This window comes from Ranitomeya variabilis, chromosome 7 (assembly GCF_051348905.1).
Source record: "Ranitomeya variabilis isolate aRanVar5 chromosome 7, aRanVar5.hap1, whole genome shotgun sequence".
Lineage (NCBI taxonomy): Eukaryota > Metazoa > Chordata > Amphibia > Anura > Dendrobatidae > Ranitomeya > Ranitomeya variabilis.
Genome location: NC_135238.1, coordinates 9,263,744 through 9,287,111, shown reverse-complemented (window position 1 = coordinate 9,287,111; position 23,368 = coordinate 9,263,744). Strand labels below are relative to the sequence as shown.

The following is a 23,368-nucleotide window of genomic DNA, read 5'->3' as shown; positions in this document are numbered from 1 at the left end:
TGTGACTATGTATTTCTACATGCATTTACCTGTCATTAGAGATGTAAATATATAGATGAAGCAGGCACACCTATAGAGCTGAGTGCAGGCACACCCTCCACTCCTCCTTCATCACTGTCCAGACATGTGGCCTCCATCTCCAAGACTAGTACATTTTACCTGGAGACATGGTATCTGCCACCTTGCTCCGCACGTGATGGCTCAGCGCCATATCTAACGATTTACTCTGACCATTCATTCGCTGTTTACTGATAAAGCTCTAGACGAGAATTACAATTGTTCATGTCATCGTGTTCACATCACGCACCAGGTATGCAGTTAATTAATTTTGCCAGATCTAATTATTTACTTGCCGAGAGATTAATTTCGAAACGAGACTTAGTTTAGCCTGAAAGTAAACTTCGCACATTCATCCAATCAGAATAAGACAATGGTTAAGAAATTTGGTCAAATCGTTCATGGTACTGGATCTACTGGAAGGGTCTTCCATCTGGATCAGTGTTTCTCAACTCCAGTCCTCAAGACCCACCAACAGGCCATGTTTTCAGGATTTCCATAGGTGATGGAGTTAATGCTGAAGCAGGTGATGAAATTATCACCTGTGAAATACTAAGAGATCCTGAAAACTTGACCTGTTGGTGGGTCTTGAGGACGGGAGTTGAGAAACACTGATCTGGATGATCGGCAAAATGCGTTTGGTCATTGGGGGTGTTGGATATTTAGGTGGTGTCCTCTTGTGCGTAACTTCATGACTTGAGCCTTTCAAAGGTCCTAAATATATGAAATTGACAAAGAGATCTAAGATTGGAAGACTAAAGCTGAGAAACCTGATGGGAACTTCAAAGTGAAGAAGAAATCTCCAGCATCACTCTACTGGAGTCTGCTGATCGAGCGATGTCTGTAAGGTCTTGATATTGCATTGTGAAGAACATTGGTAAATCCTTTCATCATGATTTGTGAAGACAAGATATTGTTGTGATTTCTCGATTGATAGTCAACGTCCATGATCAATCCAAGCCAACTTGTGGCTCTTTTTGGAAAATCAAAACTATGTCAATTAAGTCAACCTTTTATTTAAAGATTATACTAAATGTAAAAAAAAGTGTCCACCTGGCAAGGGGATCTGAGGACAAGGAGATTGGTCATCGACTGGATGAAATTCTAAAACTGAGGCACACACAGTTGTATTTTCTTACCATCTTCTGCTAAAAATTTCTTGTTGACGAGCCAAGAACAGTGCCCAACTTGGAAATTCCAACTACTGAGATTTTCGCAAAGTAATGTTAATTTACAGGACATCGATGGAGATAACAGGATTATGAGGAACACGCGGATGTACTCATGTATGAATTTAGGGGAATTTTGCAACCGGGAAAACCTTATTGCTACTAATCATCTAAGAATGCCAAAAATGTGAGATTGTCAAAAGGAAATTCAACAGATTTGTCTTCAGAATTTATTTCCAACAAATGTCAGTATGCAAATTACTGTAATGGAGAAGGGCATATTGCATGCCCAAGATTTATAAATGCTTCTCAATAATATCTTTTATTGAACAGTGGTCTCATGGAAGGTACTAACCTGACATAACACAGGAGTAAGATGATTGAAGAGATTCCACAAGTTACTCAACATTTTTAGCACATTTTCTGGAAATCAGGAGACATCGTAGATCTTGAGTCTACAGCAGTGGTCTCCAACATGTGGCAAGTCTACATTTTAAAGCATTCGCAACAACCAGAACCAATGTTTAAGAGGATGACGGATAATCAAAGAAAATGTATTGATACCTAAAAAAAACAACAATGATAAATGAAGTGTGGCAACCTAGAAGGAGCTTCTACACAAAATGGAAGGAAGTAGATGGAAGTTGAATCGTTTACGGTTATCTTCACTAATGGGCTACAAGTTAACCAACGTCATCGTATTACTGATGTATCCTCTGATGGAAGCAAAGGTTATTTATTTCTCCATAATATGGCATCCTTTGGAGCATGTCATGATTTTCCGTCTAAATTCCTTATGGATCAGAGAGAAAAAACAAAACAAATTAAGTCAGATGTGTAAAGAAGCAGTAGAACTATAAATGTCTACTGACATGATATTATGTCTCTGTACAGGTCAAAACTTGAGAAGGACTTACATCGCTGTGTACACCATGCTTTGTGGAGGTAAGTAAAGACATACAGGCCCTCATTTATAAAACCGTTTACGCCAATTTTTGCCAGAAATTAAGTCCTCAAAAGTGACAAGTTGTGCTGGTTAAAAAGCTGAAAAAGATGGTGCAGAGTACCAGAAGGAGGAGTAGTCAACTTTTTAGACAGATTTATTCAGGTCATAAAGGGTTTAGATTTCATTGTCTGACTTTAGGACAGTCTAAAAGTGCACCAAAGTCGTTAAGCAGCATACATGTTTTTAAAGTTTTGGGCACAATTATAAAAAAAACTATCTTTTTTTTTTTATATACAGGTATATAAAAGGCTTGTTTGGACTTATCTGCCCTAGTCATAGACACACAAGAGTAGTTGGGGTTAGATGCAGCATTGCAGATGATTTAGTGAATAAATACGTTGGGCTCGATCTCATGAGTAATGGTAAGGAGTTGGATACAAACTGTTTGGTGTTAAGGAGACTTAAGAAGAGGAGTTGGAAGAGTTTGAACTGGAGCTAAATCAGATGGTGGGAAATTTTAGTCCTCCGGGTTCAGTCCCGATGATATTATTGGTGATGTTGGGTTAGATTTAACTTCGTGAGATGGAGAGATTGTGATTTTTTGGTGTAGAATATAGATGATGGTTTGGATCCAAAGACACATTCCACTCTTTGCATGAGGAACAAATTAGGGCGGAAGTAAAGAGACTTCCTCAAAGAGATGTAAAGAGCAATGTGTGGGAGACTTCAGTATTACAAAGGCGGAAGGAGAGTAACAGGGTTTGAAGGACAAATGAATAGAAGCAATGGTTTGGTTTGGCTTTGAATAAGGGACGATGAGAGATCTTGGGTGGCGTTGGCGTGACTCAGAGACCGAGCGGTGAAATGAGAAGATGGGTTTGATTCCAAACATCTTGGCGATGTGGAAGTGAGGATAGATTTTTGGATGACGGTCATCGATAAAGAAGGAACTCTCCACAATGTTTACAAATCTGAAAATGCCATGAAATCCAGAGCGATGAGCGAGGGAACGTGAATGATCATGTAATGAGCATCACAGTATAAAACAATCATACATTGAGGAATGATGAGTAAGTGTCTTGTCAGGCGGATTATCAACATTTCTACGCTCGCAGGACTTGATACGATGTCTGGAAGTTCTGATCATCTGATACACAGTCCTTTCTCTTACTAAGACAGTGGAATGAGGTCACAAAAATGCACGCTCCTCGTGAAAGATCTAAAGTGATGCAGAAATCAGTCACGGCACAAGGAATTTTACTTTTTAGGAAAAATAAATTTTAATTTTCCTTGTTTTATTCTAGTGGAAACCCAATGCAGAGACAACATGCTGCAGATAGCCCAGGCTTCAAAATTGCAATCTTTGTAGTGAAGCAATGACCGGTTAGGGACAGTATGGCAGCTATATGGACTTGAGTCTTTTTATCTAGAAATTTGACAAGGATGTGAACTGTTCTTCATCATTTAAGAATTTTCCGTGGGATCCAAACATCTACAAAGACTAAGTAATTGCGAAATTGTGCAATGCACAGACTGATCCCAAAATAGGTCTACGTAGTGAACCATCTCCATATACACACCGGTGAAGGGCACAACTCTATATTACATCATGCACAACAAGGAAACCCATTATATTAATGAGACACATCCACACCCACTCAGAGCAAAAGTCACTCAACCAAGATGTGTCACGTCAGACACTTCAGAGGAAATGCTCCCGGGAAACAGGACTCCACTAGAACCAATCCATAAAAAAAGTGTTCACGGGAAAAAACATTAAATTGATAATTCAATTCTAGTAACTGCTCAATTTTGAGGGGTAAATGGCTAAAAAGAGGCAATGGGGTTGATCAATAAAAAGACATCTGGATCAGCCAAGATATCCGATACAGAGTCTAGACATCAAGGGGAAGATTTTTTTGTCAGACTGGCCTTTCATGCTCAAAGGTTGATGGAGGAAAGTTAACCAAACTGAATAAAAGTGATAACCTTTTTATAAATATGGTGAATTTTTCGATGTTTTAAAAACAGTAAGATTTGTGCTACAATTTGCATCTTCAGGAACAGTAAATATGTCGGAGACTAGATGGCTTTGCATCCCACTGAATAACTCCATCCACATTGCAAAAACGGTGGGAAAAGTCATAATATTTTGTGCAAATATGGTGAGTGAGCTAAAGTTTGCCTTTTACCCCATAAAGTGGCACAAATCCAACTGTATCAAACCAAACGAAGCTCAGAATATTGAGGCTTAAATTTTTTTCTATTATTATTACTCACTCATACAGTTACACAGCTTTACACACATTATCATCGCTGTCCCCATTGGGGCTCACAAACTAGAATCCCTATCAGTATGTCTTTGGAATGTGGGAGGAAACCGGAGAACCCGGAGAAAATCCACGCAAACATGGGGAGAACATACAAAATCCTTGCAGATGTTGTCCTTGGTGGGATTTGAATCCGGGACCTCAGTGCCGCAAGGGTGCAATTCTAACCACTGAGCCACCGTGATGCCCATAGAATAGACTTTCTGTCGCCGGTGGACTTCAGATGTCCACCCCAAGAAAGACCTGAAATCGAAAGCCCAGAGCAAGAGATAATGGTCCCAGAAAGTTCCTGAAAGAGTTGATGAAAGATCAGGTTGGAACTTATTCTAGAATCTGGTCTCTCAATAGACTTCCAAGTTTTTGTGCTTTTTTTTTTGCTTTACTTGCCAGCAATGCAACTATATTTCGAGCACATAACCACCACAGACTAGGCATCTTCAGCTGCACCAAGCGTCATGGGCCCTCAATGTTCTGATGTATAATGACCTGGTGAATGAAGACACCAGATGTTCCATCCCAGAGAGACCCGGGGTCCTAGACATTCTGTACCAGTACTAAGAGGACCCAGTACCAAGTGATGACAACGCCGGATTCTCCACACACTTATCAGATTAAAAAAAGAGAGAAATAATTGATCCAAAAATAATAAAAACCACAAAAACTACAAAGAAAATGCAGATCTGGGAGTCTCAGAGCAGGAGTGATTCAGTCTTTGGCTGGAGCCGCTCTTCCTGGTTGGCGACTGTTCATTCGTTTCTGCTTTGTCACAAAAAGGATGATCCATAGCAATAAAATACTTAACGAGAGCAGCCAGGTATGTGATCCGGCCGGACTCCAGGTCACAAGTATCAGCTTCACCTAAGTATTTATTATTATTATTGTATTACAAAATCCTGCCTCCAGGCTCCCGGAGAGGAGCGAGGACTATTATACACAGATTAGAGAGGGACAACAACCCCAGCGAGGCGGAAAGGTACGCTTAAAGGGGGAAATCAGGTTTGCTCCGTAATGATGGCTACTGGAAAGGGCTTGTTTTGTAGTAAAAGGATGCATTAATGCGAATTCACTTGCACTTCATAGAAAGTTCAGCACTTAGTTTATGAAAGTGCAACCACCATAAGATTCTTATACTCGAAGATTAACGTGTCCATTCAGAAATCCTGTAATTAAGTTATTATTTAGCAGAACTGAGGAAGGGGGAGAATTAGGAGTCATGGAGAACCAAAACTACACACCAAGACTGCAAGGATTCAGCAGCTGCAGTTCCAGGGAATTTCCATCCCTGGGTCATCAGCGCCTGAGCGGCCCGGCTAGGTCATAATCCAGCTAGGTGTAACTGGATGCCGTGGTGTCGAAAGGAAACATTCCTGCGAACTGCAGACCCCGATCATGGAATCCAAAAAATGCAGCCATTTTCATAATGATTACCTCACACTAGTACAATGAATTATATTTACATGCACACATATACAGTGAACGAGCGCGCCCATCGAGGACCATGTTGAACCTTCCTTCGGCCTTGAGATCCTCAGCGATTCATTATGGATTGGATTCCACTTAGTGAAAATTGGTTTATAGAGTAGAATAAAAGCTCTGGGAACAGCAATAGAAAATTAAATTTTATTGTGGATGGTCACGATTCTTCACTTCCTCCTCTGACTCCTTTCATCATGACGATTCTTCACATCCTCCTTCGATCCATGCATCATGTTTCTTCACATCTTGCTCCAGGATCCGTTCGTCAGAACTATTATACTTGATATCCCTTTCATTACAGTACTTCTTCGTATCGTCTTCACACCCGCTCCAGACTTTTTCATCAGTGTTCATTTCTATCCTCCTCTGATCTCTTCAATCAGATTGATTCCTCACATCATCCTCTGTCCCTCTCAGTAGAACATCTATTCACACCCTCCCTCCTGTGCTTTCTCTTAATAATATTTTATATATACAGCGCCAACATATTCCGCAGCACTTTACAATCTTTTAACAGACTGATAATTCACATCCTCCTAATCCTTTCATCTGACAGAGGAGGCTGTTAGGAATCTTTCAGAGCATGATAAGAATAACCTGACACTTTTATTGGATTGTTTGTTCACACTTCCAAACCTTTCATCAAAATAATTCTTTCCAACCTGCTTTGAGCCATTTAATTGGAATATTTGTTCTACCCTCCTCAGATTTCTTTCATCAGATTGATTCCTCACATCCACCTGCAAAACTTTACTTCAACCAATCCTCTGCTGATCCCTTTCACTGGAACAATTCCTTGTAACCTCCTCTGACGCCTGTCTTATGAATAATTCCTCGCATTTTCCAATGTCCCATTTCATTGGAAAGTTTGTTCACACCCTCCTCGGATTTTTTTCACCAGTTCCATTCTTCGCATCCTCCTCTTATCCTTTGTTAATCAAGTTTCTGTCCACAGCATCAATTTTCTCTGGATGTTTTTCCTTGAGAACGCCACTCTTGTATACTTTCCACACCGTAGCACCAAAAAACACCCGACAAGGCCTCATTACTCGGCTCGATTCTCCGATTCTGATGTAGAGACACAATGATCATCGGAAAACTCCTCTCTACACTTCTTGAGGATCGTCAGATCTGATGTACAAACACGTAAGAGGCAATATCTCTAATAAAGGAGCCAGGTATATGCATATACACACAAGGTATAGTCTACAGTATCAGTGACTGTGGCACTTTTTACGCTTCCCTGTACTGTGCTGCTATATGGCATCTTTATCCCATTATTATCTAATTTTTTGAACTATTTTGAGCTTGCTACCGCCCCCTATAGATAGATTATGTAATGGTGGCGGTGTGTCATAGTTTCCGTTTAATGCACCAGACCTTCGGTTCCTGATGGGCTCCAGTCCAACGATAATACAGAAACCGCAGCTAAATATAGAGGCGATACTGGAGAGGACCTCACCGCAGTCACTCACACCTGTACTGATGAAGGGACTGAAGAATATTTTCCATGGTTGCCAAGCTGACCGGTCACATGAAACCGGCAAGGGCGTGAGGATTATTGCATCACACCCCCCCTCTCCATAGTGTAATGCACATATTTACTGTCCGCATATCAACAGAGGTAAAAATAAGCAAAGATGCAAACAACCGGCCACCGCAGGAACAGGTCCTGTCACAGGTTAATTTATGTATTGTACAATGTCTAAAAAAAAAAAAAAAAAAAAAAAAAAAGCTAAAACAAGCGTAAAAAAAAAAAAATAATAAAGTGCCCAGAAGTCAAGATTCCAGATAAGGAGGCACAGCGGTTTTATTACAGTGCATATATTAATATCTTGCTGGCTTTAGACGCTGCTGACTGGCATTGGGCCGTTATCTTACTCCCAGATCCTTCCCTACAAGTGACTCTCCTAGTTTTCCTGCAGTCATCCTCGTCTGCCAAGAGAAGGCCCGAACATGCAGGTTGTCCAAGTCACTTTATAACTTCGCAGAGCCATTTGTAATCACTGCTATAGAAATTCACCCAGAAACAAATGATAATCACGACCAGCAGAGAACGAGTGTAAGCCGATATACCGAGAGGTTACCAAACGTGAGCTTCGAAAATGTGTCCTAAAAAGTGTCAGCTTCTACATAGAATATACCCATAAAATGGAGCCACATGGCGCTCAAGCTGGCCAAGTCACGAAAGGCCACCGGCCCAACAAGGCATCCCAAACCTAATAATATTTATCACACAGGTCGCCCCAAAATAACAGCTACAAATGTAAAGAGCATGTAGGATCCGGCACTGATTAATAACAGCCCCCCATCCCTCTAATATGGAGGCATTATTTGGTTAAAATGTTTGACCAGAAAAAAGCCCCAGAAGAAATTCCCTTATAGTGAAGCGTTATTCCAAGTATAAAGGCGAGAGCTGGAGATAGACGTCCATAGGGAATGTGCGATTACAGCACCACCTAGTGGCAGCTCACTGTGCTACAACAGCATGCTGTATAAATCACCGATACAAGATGACAGCATCGTTTACGGGAAGTTATGGAAAATACCTTTTATCTGAATGTTAATGTCAAAGGCGAGAACTCAAGATATTTCACATTACTGCCCCCTATGTACAGGAGTAAAACTACTATAATACTGCCCCCTATGTACAAGAATATAACTACTATAATGCCGCCCCTATGTACAGGAGTAAAACTACTATAATACTGCCCCTATGTACAAGAATATAACTACTATAATACTGCCCCTATGTACAAGAATATAACTACTATAATACTGCTCCTATGTACAAGAATATAACTACTATAATACTGCTCCTATGTACAAGAATATAACTACTATAATACTGCCTCCTATGTACAAGAATATAACTACTATAATACTGCCCCTATGTACAGGAATATAACTACTATAATACTGCTCCTATGTACAAGAATATAACTACTATAATACTGCTCCTATGTACAAGAATATAACTACTATAATACTGCCCCTATGTACAAGAATATAACTACTATAATACTGCCCCTATGTACAAGATTATAACTACTATAATACTGCTCCTACGTACAAGAATATAACTACTATAATACTGCCTCCTATGTACAAGAATATAACTACTATAATACTGCCCCTATATACAAGAATATAACTACTATAATACTGCCCCCTATGTACAAGAATATAACTACTATAATACTGCTCCTATGTACAAGAATATAACTACTATAATACTGCCCCCTATGTACAAGAATATAACTACTATAATACTGCCCCCTATGTACAAGAATATAACTACTATAATACTGCCTCCTATGTACAAGAATATAACTACTATAATACTGCTCCTATGTACAAGAATATAACTACTATAATACTGCTCCTATATACAAGAATATAACTACTATAATACTGCCCCTATGTACAAGATTATAACTACTATAATACTGCCTCCTATGTACAAGAATATAACTACTATAATACTGCCTCCTATGTACAAGAATATAACTACTATAATACTGCTCCTATATACAAGAATATAACTACTATAATACTGCCCCTATATACAAGAATATAACTACTATAATACTGCCCCTATGTACAAGAATATAACTACTATAATACTGCTCCTATGTACAAGATTATAACTACTATAATACTGCCTCCTATGTACAAGAATATAACTACTATAATACTGCCTCCTATGTACAAGAATATAACTACTATAATACTGCCCCTATATACAAGAATATAACTACTATAATACTGCCCCTATGTACAAGAATATAACTACTATAATACTGCTCCTATGTACAAGATTAGAACTACTAATATTCTTGTACATAGGAGCAGTATTATAGTAGTTATATTCTTGTACATAGGGGCAGTATTATAGTAGTTATATTCTTGTATATAGGGGCAGTATTATAGTAGTTATATTCTTGTACATAGGAGCAGTATTATAGTAGTTATATTCTTGTACATAGGAGCAGTATTATAGTAGTTATATTCTTGTACATAGGAGCAGTATTATAGTAGTTATATTCTTGTACATAGGAGCAGTATTATAGTAGTTAAATTATTGTACATAGGAGCAGTATTATAGTAGTTATATTCTTGTACATAGCAGCAGTATTATAGTAGTTATATTCTTGTACATAGGAGCAGTATTATAGTAGTTATATTCTTGTACATAGGAGCAGTATTATAGTAGTTATATTCTTGTACATAGGGGCAGTATTATAGTAGTTATATTCTTGTACATAGGGGCAGTATTATAGTAGTTATATTCTTGTACATAGGAGCAGTATTATAGTAGTTGTATTCTTGTACATAGGAGCAGTATTATAGTAGTTATATTCTTGTACATAGGAGCAGTATTATAGTAGTTATAATCTTGTACATAGGCAGTATTATAGTAGTTATATTCTTGTACATAGGGGCAGTATTATAGTAGTTATATTCTTGTATATAGGGGCAGTATTATAGTAGTTATATTCTTGTACATAGGAGGCAGTATTATAGTAGTTATATTCTTGTACATAGGAGGCAGTAGTATAGTAGTTATAATCTTGTACATAGGGGCAGTATTATAGTAGTTATATTCTTGTACATAGGGGCAGTATTATAGTAGTTTTACTCCTGTACATAGGGGGCAGTATTATAGTAGTTATATTCTTGTACATAGGAGCAGTATTATAGTAGTTATAATCTTGTACATAGGAGGCAGTATTATAGTAGTTATATTCTTGTACATAGGAGCAGTATTAAACTACTATAATACTGCCTCCTATGTACAAGATTATAACTACTATAATACTGCTCCTATGTACAAGAATATAACTACTATAATACTGCTGCTATGTACAAGAATATAACTACTATAATACTGCTCCTATGTACAATAATTTAACTACTATAATACTGCCTCCTATGTACAAGAATATAACTACACTGTTCATAAAAATAAAGGGAACACGTAAACAACAGAATCTAACTCCAAGTGAATCAAACTTCTGTGAAATCAAACTGTCCACTTAGGAACAACACTAGTTGACAATCAATTTCACATGCTGTTGTGCAAATGGAATAGACAACAGATGGAAATTATTGGCAACTATCAAGACCCCCTCAATAAAGGAGTGGTCCTGCAGGTGGGGACCACAGACCACATCTCAGTGCCAATGCTTTCCGGCTGATGTTTTGGTCACTTTTGAATGTTGGTTGTGCTTTCACACTCGTGGTAGCATGAGACGGACTCTACAACCCACACAAGTCGCTCAGGTAGCGCAGCTCATCCAGGATGGCACATCAATGCGAGCTGTGGCAAGAAGGTTTGCTGTGTCTGTCAGTGTAGTGTCCAGAGGCTGGAGGTGCTACCAGGAGACAGGTCAGTACATCAGGAGGAGGGGCCCGTAGGAGGACAACAACCCAGCAGCAGGACCGCTACCACCGCCTTTGTGCAAGGAGGAACAGGAGAAGGAACAGGAGGAGCACTGCCAGAGCCCTGCAAAATAACCTCCAGCAGGCCACAAATATGCATGTGTCTGCACAAACTGTTAGACCATCTTCATGGAGTCAGTTTCTGAGTGCCCGACGTCCACCGATGGGGGTTGTGCTCACAGCCCAACACTGTGCAGGACGCTTGGCATTTTCCACAGAACACCAGGATTGGCAAATTCACCACTGGCGCCCTGTGCTCTTCACAGATGAAAGCAGGTTCACACTGAGCACATGTGACAGACGTGACAGAGTCTGGAGATACCATGGAGAGCGATCTGCTGCCTGCAACATTCTTCAGCATGACCGGTTTGGCAGTGGGTCAGTAATGGTGTGGGGTGGCATTTCTTTGGAGGGCCGCACAGCCCTCCATGTGCTCGCCAGGGGTAGCCTGACTGCCATTAGGTACCGAGATGAGATTCTCAGACCCCTTGTGAGACCATATGCTGGTGCGGTTGGCCCTGGGTTCCTCCTAATGCAGGACAATGCCAGACCTCATGTGGCTGGAGTGTGTCAGCAGTTCCTGCAAGATGAAGGCATTGAAGCTATGGACTGGCCGCCCGTTCCCCAGACCTGAATCCAAGTGAACACATCTGGGACATCATGTCTCGCTCCATCCACCAACGTTACGTTGCACCACAGACTGTCCAGGAGTTGGCGGATGCTTTAGTGCAGGTCTGGGAGGAGATCCCTCAGGATCCATCCGCTGCCTCATCAGGAGCATGCCCAGGCGTTGTTGGGAGGTCATACAGGCACATGGAGGCCACACACACTACTGAGCATCATTTCCTTGACTTGAGGCATTTCCACTGAAGTTGCATCACCCTGTAACTTAATTTTCCACTTTGATTTTGAGCTTCATTCCAACTCCAGACCTCCGTGGGATATTAGTTGTGATTTACGTTGATCATTTTTAGGTTTTATTATTCTCAAAACATTCCACTATGTAATGAATAAAGATTTACAACTGGAATATTTCATTTAGAGATATCTAGGATGTGGTATATGTGTTTCCTTTATTGTTTTTGAGCAGTGTACTATAATACTGCCCCCATGTACAAGAATATAACTACTATAATACTGCCCCCATGTACAAGAATATAACTACTATAATACTGCCCCCATGTACAAGAATATAACTACTATAATACTGCTCCTATGTACAATATATTTGTGAGTTTTCTATGAAACATTGAGCTGCAAAAAAATTAAAATTAAAAAAAAAAAACCCCCAGATACCTTGAGAAGCTCCCAGGACCATTTGTTTTGTGCCTGAGCATTTTTTATTTTAGGAAACAAACATTTTTCCACTGAAAAATAATCTCTGGCATTACTGCGGGGGCATTACTGCGGGGGCAGGCTCTGAGGGGAGTACAGAAGTTACAGACGAACACTGATCACAGCTCGTCGCACTCAGAGCTCGTCCATCTTCCCCATAACACAAGTGCATTTCTTCCAGGGGCTTCTCGTCCGGCCGTTTCCCATCAGTCTATGATTGTCGCAGGAGACACTGTTCAGATGTCACTGAAGAGTCGGTAAGGATGAAACTTTGGTGACAAGACCGTGTGAGCACCCCGGGATTCCGGCCGGTAACGTCTGACACCAGCGGTTCTCACCAATATGCTCTCAACATATCAAGTGCACGGCCCAATAAGATGTGAACACCACTGAGCGAAGACAAATCTCACAGGATATAAGAAAAACAGAAACCAAACCCCCCACACATTACTAAACATACTTTGATTTTCTTCCCCCATAAATATTAAAGACAATAACTGCAGATTGCTCACAGGTTCTGGTTACTGCAGAACAGATACCTGGACAATTGGCATAAGTGCTATATGTTCCTCTATACGCTGGTGTACCACCTCATAGGACACGCAACGTCCACAGGCAACTGCGCGGCTCTAGGACCACCAGGTGGACGAGGGGAAATGGTCACTTACTGGTTACTAGCAGCAATGACCACAGATAAAGCTCCAGGAGAATCCACTGCGGCAGAACAGAGGATCCCAGTCACAGATCTCAGCAGGAGATCCAGCCCACGTCCCTTAATTATAAAATTGAATCTCAAGACCCTCAGAATCCTTAGTTGTACCAGATAACATCCGAAGGATCAGCCAGATGGATGCAATGCCAGCACTGAAGGTCCATTCAGGCGTCATCAGCAGCCACCGACACCAACTCCATGTCCAGGACAGCAAGCAGTGAACCTCAGAAGGCTTTTTTTTGGCTTGGGTGCTTCCAGACGTCCATGGAGGTCAGGGAAGTCCTGGCTGAGAGTCTTCGTAAAGAAGATTTAGGAAGGGCGAATATAAGGTAAAATCCCAGACAGAACAGAAGCAACCCAGTCTGCTGTGGCGAGGAGCTTGGGAAATGCTTAGCCCATTGAGTATCCCACCGTTATATACGGAAGCTCTCCTCCTTCCCGTCAATGTGTCTGATGCGGAGGTACACATCTGTGCCGATGCCCTGAAGAGACTGAATGCAGAGTGAGCCACCGAGGTACTCTGCGTAAGCGCGGGATGTGGGGAGACCAAAGCCAAACCTGAAACCGGAGAGGAGACCACATTAAGTCCAAACCAGCCTACCCTCTGGGATAGATTAGTTACCCCTTCCTGAGTCAGTCACTCCCCCCTTACAAAAGGAGCAATAAGGTTATCCCACAGACAAGATCGTGGTTTGTAAGATCACTTAATGTTGCCAGCTGCAAATTTCACCCCCTTATCTCTTGGTACTTAAAAGTCACCCCCTCTCCCTCATGGTACTTGGGCTGGATCCTGGCAAAAAATGTTATTTTCACAATCCAACTACTAAAACATTTGGGACAGCACCATTCCTCCACCACACCCGCTTTATACTAGGACAGGAAGACAGAAGTTTCTTGTTCTAGGGCTGGATCCCATGAGCACCAGACCAGCATTTCTCTAATGTTACAGATGGCGATCCTACACACCCCGAGCTCCTCTTACCCATGCATAGGTACAGAATGGCCACTGTTCACCATTTCAAGCATGTTTCCAAAAATGGGGTTGATTCTGGGATCCTGGTTGCTGGCCTCCGCCGTGGTGAAGTGGTAATTCATAACCTTCTCCAAGTGCTCGTGAGAGATGCCACCGCCTCTGTCAGAGATCCTGCGGGAACAGACGTGCACAGACTAAGATTTACAGAGACCTCAAGTATTAACCTCCAGGACAGTAATAACTCACCGGATGATCAGGTCGATGTCGTTATTGGCGATGGTGATGGAGATGTCCGGGACGTTGTAGGGAGTCTCAATGTGACACTCCATGGTGGCCCTGACAGTATGGAGAAACAGTGACAGATCGTATAATAAACCTTCTATAGTTCTCCGTGCAGAACACTTGTGTTTGGCATCATTGCATCCGTACGGACATGTGTAAGTCACATTGGAAGGGATTTTCCTACACATTTACCAGTCTTATTGGGACTTGAACACATGATCTTATGACAGCATGGGTAATGATGCGCTGTACCCACATTGCTGTGCATTATGCCCTCCTGTAAGAGGTTACCTGTCAGGCACCAACTCAGGTGGATCTCAGTTTTTACTGCTTTCCATACCAATCCACCGGCATCAGTCGCACTGCATGGCTTCCGGGGAAGCCTACAGAACGAGCGCTCTTTCTTTGAGAAAAACCTCATGTGTCACCATTGCTATTGACAGCGGCACAAAGGATTAAGAAGCCGATGCAGTGATGTAATCAGTCTCCATCTGGCCGCACTGTATGGCTTCTGTACCAACGGCCACATCAGTGCGATCAACAGACGCATCATGGAGCACAAAGCGGCCTGCGCTGATGACCGAGGTGCCAGTCCTAGTGCTGAGCATTACACAGCCTCCAGCTTCACACTACCTACCGCATAGCGTTCTTCAGCAGTTCCGGAAGGATATAATCCAAGGGCATCGGAATGAACGGGAAGCGGGCGGCCACGTGACCGTTAATGCGCACACGTGGGGCGTTCCCGTATTTGTGTTCACAGAGGCGTCTGGAAGGAGCAGACCAAGAGTTAAAAATAAGAAAAAAAGAGTCTTGAAATAATAATAATAAAAAAAAAAAACAAAAAAAACACACCCACACACAGATCTTACCGGGCAAAATCCACCCACTTCTCAATTATCTTCTTGGGTGATAAACGGGTGCAAATTATACCAACGAAGTCAGGCTGAAGTATTAAAACAACACACAAACCACATTGAGAAGTCTTCCCAATCAAAACAAGTTGAATATATAGATGACATCTAGGTTCTTGGACAACACCAGCAGAATAGTGAGCACAGCTCTGGAGTATAAGAATATAGGATGTAACTCAGGATCAGTAATGTACATTAAATAACAAAACGGACTTGCACATCAAGGACTAATCTGAACAGGTGCATACCAAAAACAGCTACTTACATGTACAATATACAAAAATGGTTGCACTCAATCGTGTTAAAACATATCAATGTGAAATCTATGATATGTGAATAGCAAAAATGGTTTTGAGTATTAGGAAAAATACATGAGACGCTTAGCACAAAATTTGGCCAAATAATTTATGCCCATCAACCATCGTCAAGGTGGCCTCATGAGTCTGATGGGTCCCTGACCTGTGTGAACGCCTCTCCAAGGCCGGGGTCACAGTTGCAAGTGTAATGCGAGAAACTAGCACAAGTCTCTCGCATTAATACCTGGCACTGCCGCCGGCACTCGGACCGGAGTGTGCATGTATTTCTATGCAGCTGAACGCTCCGGTCCCAAGTGCCAGCGGCAATGCTGGGTATTCATGCGCGAGTTTCTCACATGGCACTCACAAGTGTGACCCCGGCCTAAGGATATTGTCTGAATGCATGGGTGAATGTGGACACCTCTCTCAGTAAAGCCGACATATATGGGTTGGAAGAAACCAGCTGTAATTAAAATCACATCATGATGAAGGGCGGAGTGCACAGCCAACCCATAAATGTAGGCTTTACTGAGAGAAGTGTCCACATTCACACATCAGCCTTAGGCCAGTCTCAAACGTCCAGATATTTCCGGTACCGGAAAAATCAGTACCGGAAATATGTGGACCACACAGACACGCCTGAGGACCACACAGACACGCCTGAGGACCACACAGACCGCCGCAAGAGACAGCGCTACAGTAAGTGCTGTCCCCTGCGTGTGGTGCTGAAGCCGGCATTCATCCCTTCTCTCCTGCTCGGCTGAAAGCAGCGCTAGTAGGAGAGAAGGGATGAAATATCGTTTAAATTAAAGTTTGGGGTCACAAATACTGATCCTGCGTTACATCCTGTATTATACCCCAGAGCTGCACTCACTATTCTGCTGGTGCAGTCACTGTGTACATACATTACTGATCCTGAGTTACATCCTGTATTATACCCCAGAGCTGCACTCACTATTCTGCTGGTGCAGTCACTGTGTACATACATTACTGATCCTGAGTTACATCCTGTATTAAAAACGTAGAAAAAGAAAAAGAGTGGGCACTCACCATCTGCTAATATTCAGTCTTTATTATGACCACATGTCAATTGCAGGGAGAAACTTGATCAAGACCTGTAGAAGCGCGGCAGCGCGAAACGGCCGTCGTCTTGTAACATCACGTTTCTCCCTGCTGTTCCTGCAATTGACATATGGTCATAATAAAGACTGAATATTAGCAGATGGTGAGTGCCCACTCTTTCTTTTTCTAAGTTTTTGGTAACTCTATGGACTTTGTTTTCTTGTGGTGGCACCCGATTCTTGCACATGGCATATACGCTGGCTATCTGACACACAGGTGTATGGCAGTATTCAAAAGCAGCTGGTGCGGCAATCTGATTTCTTTTTTGTTGGACATCCTGGATTATACTCCAGAGCTGCACTCACTATTCTGCTGGTGCAGTCACTGTGTACATACATTACTGATCCTGAGTTACCTCCTGTATTATACCCCAGAGCTGCACTCACTATTCTGCTGCTTCAGAGCTAAAGTCTCACAACATTCCAGTTTCTCTCCTCCCATTGTCTCCAGGGTCCGCACAGCAGTAATTTGTCAGCTTTATTACATGGTGTAGACATGTACTTGCCCGTTCCTCGTGCAGGGACAGGTGGTGGGTTGCCAGCATCCTTATACCCAGTCGCGATGTTAGCGTTTTATCCAGGAAGTTTCGGACGATGTGCTCATCCTGCAGGAAAACATGAGAAAATTGCAAACTTGTCACTGATGAGGTTTTGGTTGAGTACTCTTTCCTTTTCAATATTCTGGATGCCATCTTCTCCCGATTCATAACCTACCGTATTTTTCGTACTATAAGACGCCCCTGCACTTTTGCCTCAATGCCGTGGCCTCTGGGAAAATGGTCGTCGGAGGCGGCACATGAGCAGATTGAGATCTTGGCCCGATATCTTAATCTGCGCATGCGCCGCCTCTGGCAACCATTTTCCCGGAGGTCACAGCATTGAGGCAAAAGAAGTGCAGGGGCTCCGGGCTTTCACAAATTGTCGCCGGAGCCCCCACGCACCACCGAACCAGGCTGGGATGGGAGTGAGATAATTTTTTTGGAAAAAAGTGCGTCATAGTCCGAAAAATACGGACGTTTTCTCTGCTTGCCGAGGCTGCACTTCATACAATCCCTACCTGAATATGCCTCCGGCTTTCCCTCATGCCCTCGGCCAGATGAGTGACTACGTCCTTGTGGTCATCCAGCAGCTGTCTGAGGAGTTTACAGTAACGAATCTCCAGCTCATGGTCTGCGATCTGCAACACAAGTCAGAAAGACACTGGAAGTGCGAGACGCTGCCCAGAAAGGTGGTCTAATGTGGCAAGTGGCCTGATGTGGCAAGTAACTTACTGCAGGGAACTCGCTCAGCTTCAGGAAGGCACGGATGTAAAGCTCATGCTGAGAGACAGAAAGAGGGACATTAGAGGTCGAGCCCAGAGATGACAGAGAGCGATTACTGATGGGGCACCCACCACATGGAGAATGATGGGGTTACAGCCGATAATGAACGGAAGGTTGCGGAAACCCTTGATCCGGTGAGCGATGCGGACGGGCAGCTCCTTGTGGAGATATCTGGCACTTTTCTATAGAGGATGAAGAGGAAATGATTCTCTTTGTATGTGACACCTGCAGTCCTGCTCAAAGTTCACCCAAAAGGGGTCTTACCAGGATGTGGCTGCCGTCCTGTGATCGTCCTGAGTACAGCATAGTCGTCGGGGTGAGACGCACAGAGGGCTGCAGACAGGGGGCAAAAAAACAAAGTCAGATCTGTAGGACAGCGCCTCTAGTGGCCACAGACAAATCCAGAAGTGAAGAGCCCAGGATCAGCTCAATAGGGCTGTCCACAACACGGGACAAGTACAGCCACGTCCAATTATCACACTAGTCCTTTAGGGCCGATGTAGAAACAAGGACGTGTATTATTGTCCAATTTACCAACCATTCTAACGGTGCAGAAATGGACAGAACCAGGGGACATGAAACCAACAGAAGGTGAACCAAGGCCCTTCAGTACAAGAGGTGGCCCATTAGCTTCACAGTACAAGGAGTAAAGGCTACCGGAACGTTGCAGCCATTCTTACTACTTGGGTGGGGGTAGGTACGATGTTCACTTTCAGGACCCATCCCATGACCTGGTTTCCTCACCTTCTCTGACGCCATGTCGATGCTGGCCTGATTGTAGAAGGAGGTGACGGTCTTGGAGCGCTCTCTCGCCTGCTCCGTGTAGCTCTGATCAGTGGCCGACGTAGAGCCGGATCGCAGCAGTAAGGAGGACGGACGTAGAGGGGGGTTCAGCGCTCCCCTCGCCAACACCTCAGACACAGTCTTACGCAGCATCTTCACGGCTTTCAGTGTTCCTGCAGAAGACACTTAGTCAGAAAACAAACTGCAAATAATCTGAAGAAAGTTAGAAACTGGACTCACTGGGATCCTGGAGACTCAGCGTCCAAGAAGCCGGCACGTGTCAGCCTGCAGAACAAGGAGAGGAAACGTCTACTCCAGTCACAACCCAATCTGCACCTAGAGGCAGTGCGCTGAGCTCTGCAGGAGATCTTCTACGCATGACCAATACTCTAGGTTTGTGACTGCAGCTCTGGATGTGACTAGAGGAATGTACAGTGCCATTAAGGGGCTTATTGTGACTATAATGTACAAGAAGGCTTACCCGAATTATCTGGAAGCCGCTCAGGTCACCGGAAAGACACGGGACCACCAGCCATCTACAGGGAGGAAGGGAGATGAGTGGTGGTCAGCGATGTGACAAGGGTCACACGATAGGACCCCTGATGTACAGCCTGCCCTTCCACACTAATCCTGAATAATGGGATCACCGGGGGTCAAGTCAATGAATAAATCTAAGCGTACATACTCCCGTATTGGAAGAACGCAGCAATGGCAAAACTCATACAAGTCGCGCAGGAAACGACTGAACTTCCACTACAATCATAGAATGAATATCCAGAGCATCGAGGCACGATTATTCATGTCTGGCCCGTGGCTCACGTAGGACATCCGCCAACTAATCCATCCCTGCAGACTCCATCCAGCCTTTCTGTACGGATCCTACGACTTCAGGGTAACAGCCGCCATCGCGGAGAAGGCGGACGTCTGCATCTAACAGCTGCTGGGTGACAGATGTTGTGGAGGAATCTGATCTCTCCCATCAGATCTATGGGAGCGATATATTAGTGTGGAGGAAGGGAGCAGCGGCCCACAGGACAGTGGAGAAGCAGTTTCCACACAGATTAGTAAATGTTCTACCCCTGTATAATGCTGGAATGTGACCGCAGTGGTGCTTGTCTGGCCGGGGGTCACAGCTGCCACACATGGAGAAAGCCGCCTCAAGGTTACACAGGCAACTATACCAACCAGATCAATTCCTGCCCTGGCAGAGGGGGCACGAGGTGATCAGCAGGGTCTCCATATACATAGAAGGGTGTATAATCCCTCACAATGCAGAAGGTCCCACATAAGCCCCCTAGAGTCACTCACTCACCGCTGAGAAGTAGAAACCTGCACCAGAAGGAGCACAAACAGCAGCACCCGAGGGGTTAATGAGCCGACAACCCCAACACGTTATTACAAGACTCCGACCAACCAAGAGGAGGAGGATGGGGGTGAGGTCTGGAAAATACAGTCCTCGGGTGACCTGTGAGGCAGGACGGGGCGGGTGCAGACGCCCAGGAGAACACAACCCGCCCAGCCGGCCCCAGCATTGCAACACACCAGGCCAAATCACAGCAAACATCACTGCCCCTGTCACACGCCTGGAGACAGGAAAGGGTTACACCCCAGGGAATGCTGGGTATGTGTACACCGTCAGCACGTGACCCCAGACTGGCGGCTCATGGAACGTGCACCCTGCACGTAGTGTTCAGGAGCTGCGAGTGTCCCCCCCAATAGACCGTCCCCATAATAGACGCACACTGCCGGGTGTAATTATATACACACACACAGCCGTCCTCCTCTGTCCCCCCCCATACACACAGTCGGCCTCCTCTCCCCCCATACACACACAGTCGTCGTCCTCCTCTCCCCCCCCATACACACAGCCGTCCTCCTCTATCCCCCCCCCCATACACACAGCCGTCCTCCTCTATCCCCCCCCATACACACAGCCGTCCTCCTCTGTCCCCCCCCATATACACACAGCCGTCCTCCTCTGTCCCCCCCCCATACACACAGCCGTCCTCCTGTCCCCCCCATATACACACAGCCGTCCTCCTCTGTCCCCCCCCATATACACACAGCCGTCCTCCTCTGTCCCCCCCCATATACACACAGCCGTCCTCCTCTGTCCCCCCCCATATACACACAGCCGTCCTCCTCTGTCCCCCCCCATATACACACAGCCGTCCTCCTCTGTCCCCCCCCCATATACACACAGCCGTCCTCCTCTGTCCCCCCCCCCATATACACACAGCCGTCCTCCTCTGTCCCCCCCCCATATACACACAGCCGTCCTCCTCTGTCCCCCCCCCATATACACACAGCCGTCCTCCTCTGTCCCCCCCCCATATACACACAGCCGGCCTCCTCTGTCCCCCCCCATATACACACAGCCGGCCTCCTCTCCCCTCATATACACACAGCCGGCCTCCTCTCCCCCCCATATACACACAGCTGTCCTCCTCCCCCCCCCCCATATACACACAGCCGTCCTCCTCCCCCCCCCCATATACACACAGCCGTCCTCCTCTGTCCCCCCATATACACACAGCCGTCCTCCTCTGTCCCCCCCATATACACACAGCCGTCCTCCTCTGTCCCCCCATATACACACAGCCGTCCTCCTCTCCCCCCATATACACACAGCTGTCCTCCTCCCCCCCCCCCCCCATATACACACAGCCGGCCTCCTCTCCCCTCATATACACACAGCCGGCCTCCTCTCCCCTCCATATACACACAGCCGGCCTCCTCTGTCCCCCCCCATATACACACAGCCGTCCTCCTCTGTCCCCCCCCATATACACACAGCCGTCCTCCTCTGTCCCCCCCCCCATATACACACAGCCGTCCTCCTCTGTCCCCCCCCCCATATACACACAGCCGTCCTCCTCTGTCCCCCCCCCCATATACACACAGCCGTCCTCCTCTGTCCCCCCCCCATATACACACAGCCGTCCTCCTCTGTCCCCCCCCCATATACACACAGCCGGCCTCCTCTGTCCCCCCCCATATACACACAGCCGGCCTCCTCTCCCCTCATATACACACAGCCGGCCTCCTCTCCCCCCCATATACACACACAGCTGTCCTCCTCCCCCCCCCCCATATACACACAGCCGTCCTCCTCTGTCCCCCCATATACACACAGCCGTCCTCCTCTGTCCCCCCCATATACACACAGCCGTCCTCCTCTGTCCCCCCATATACACACAGCCGTCCTCCTCTCCCCCCATATACACACAGCTGTCCTCCTCCCCCCCCCCCCCCATATACACACAGCCGGCCTCCTCTCCCCTCATATACACACAGCCGTCCTCCTCTCCCCCCATATACACACAGCTGTCCTCCTCCCCCCCCCCCCCCCATATACACACAGCCGGCCTCCTCTCCCCTCATATACACACAGCTGTCCTCCTCCCCCCCCCCCATATACACACAGCCCTCCTCCTCTGTCCCCCCCATATACACACAGCTGTCCTCCTCCCCCCCCCCCCCCCTCATATACACACAGCCGGCCTCCTCTCCCCTCATATACACACAGCCGTCCTCCTCTCCCCCCATATACACACAGCTGTCCTCCTCCCCCCCCCCCCATATACACACAGCCGTCCTCCTCTGTCCCCCCATACACACAGCCCTCCTCCTCTGTCCCCCCATACACACACAGCCCCCTCAGTACCGCGGTACGTGTCTGTACCGCTCACCTCTCCAGTGTCCGCTCCTCACCTTCTCTGTTGTTCTCTCGCGGCCTCCGCGCGCACTACAACTCCCGACGTGCTCCGCGGCCACGTCACCCGTGTGGAGACAGGGGGCAGTATAGCAAGGAATCATGGGAAGCTCAGTCGGGTGAGCTGTTCATATACGAACGCGGCGCCATTTTGTTGGAGTCCAGACTGTGCAGAGGTCGGAGAGTGTAGACTTGTAGGGTCAGAGCTGCAGCACCGTCACCATGGAGATCACTGTAGTGGTCACAGCGTGACTTTCAGTGGAGTCAGAAAAGCGCGGGAATGTCACCTCACGTGACAGCTGATTGCAGGCAGCCCCTCTGGGGCAATGATGAGGTATGGAAGGCAGAGGCGATGATGTAAAGACGGCTGAGGCGATGATGAGGTAAAGACGACTGAGGCTATGATGAGGTAAAGACGGCTGAGGCGATGATGAGGTAAAGACGGCTGAGGCGATGATGTAAAGACGGCTGAGGCGATGATGAGGTAAAGACGGC

At 45.3% G+C, this 23,368-nt stretch overlaps 1 protein-coding gene across 6 annotated transcripts; it reads right to left on the bottom strand.

The window, feature by feature from the left end:
- Positions 1-12,720: 12,720 nt before the first annotated feature.
- On the bottom strand, positions 12,721-23,116 carry BCKDK (branched chain keto acid dehydrogenase kinase). Of its 6 annotated transcripts, none has more exons than XM_077273866.1 (14): positions 22,851-23,116; positions 19,640-19,694; positions 19,399-19,443; positions 19,120-19,331; positions 18,640-18,708; positions 18,447-18,557; positions 18,325-18,372; positions 18,111-18,230; positions 17,560-17,658; positions 15,595-15,668; positions 15,363-15,491; positions 14,690-14,779; positions 14,453-14,614; positions 12,721-14,028 (listed from the first exon to the last, which is right to left on the bottom strand). In XM_077273866.1, exons 4-14 carry the CDS (start codon positions 19,309-19,311, stop codon positions 13,884-13,886), a joined length of 1,239 nt encoding a protein of 412 aa, XP_077129981.1. In that variant the 5' UTR covers positions 19,312-19,331; positions 19,399-19,443; positions 19,640-19,694; positions 22,851-23,116; the 3' UTR covers positions 12,721-13,883. The 6 variants fall into 6 exon arrangements, with proteins under 6 accessions (XP_077129981.1, XP_077129983.1, XP_077129984.1 ...); XM_077273868.1 differs by having other exon boundaries at positions 22,873-23,043; XM_077273869.1 differs by lacking the exon at positions 22,851-23,116 and adding an exon at positions 20,471-20,627.
- Positions 23,117-23,368: the final 252 nt, after the last annotated feature.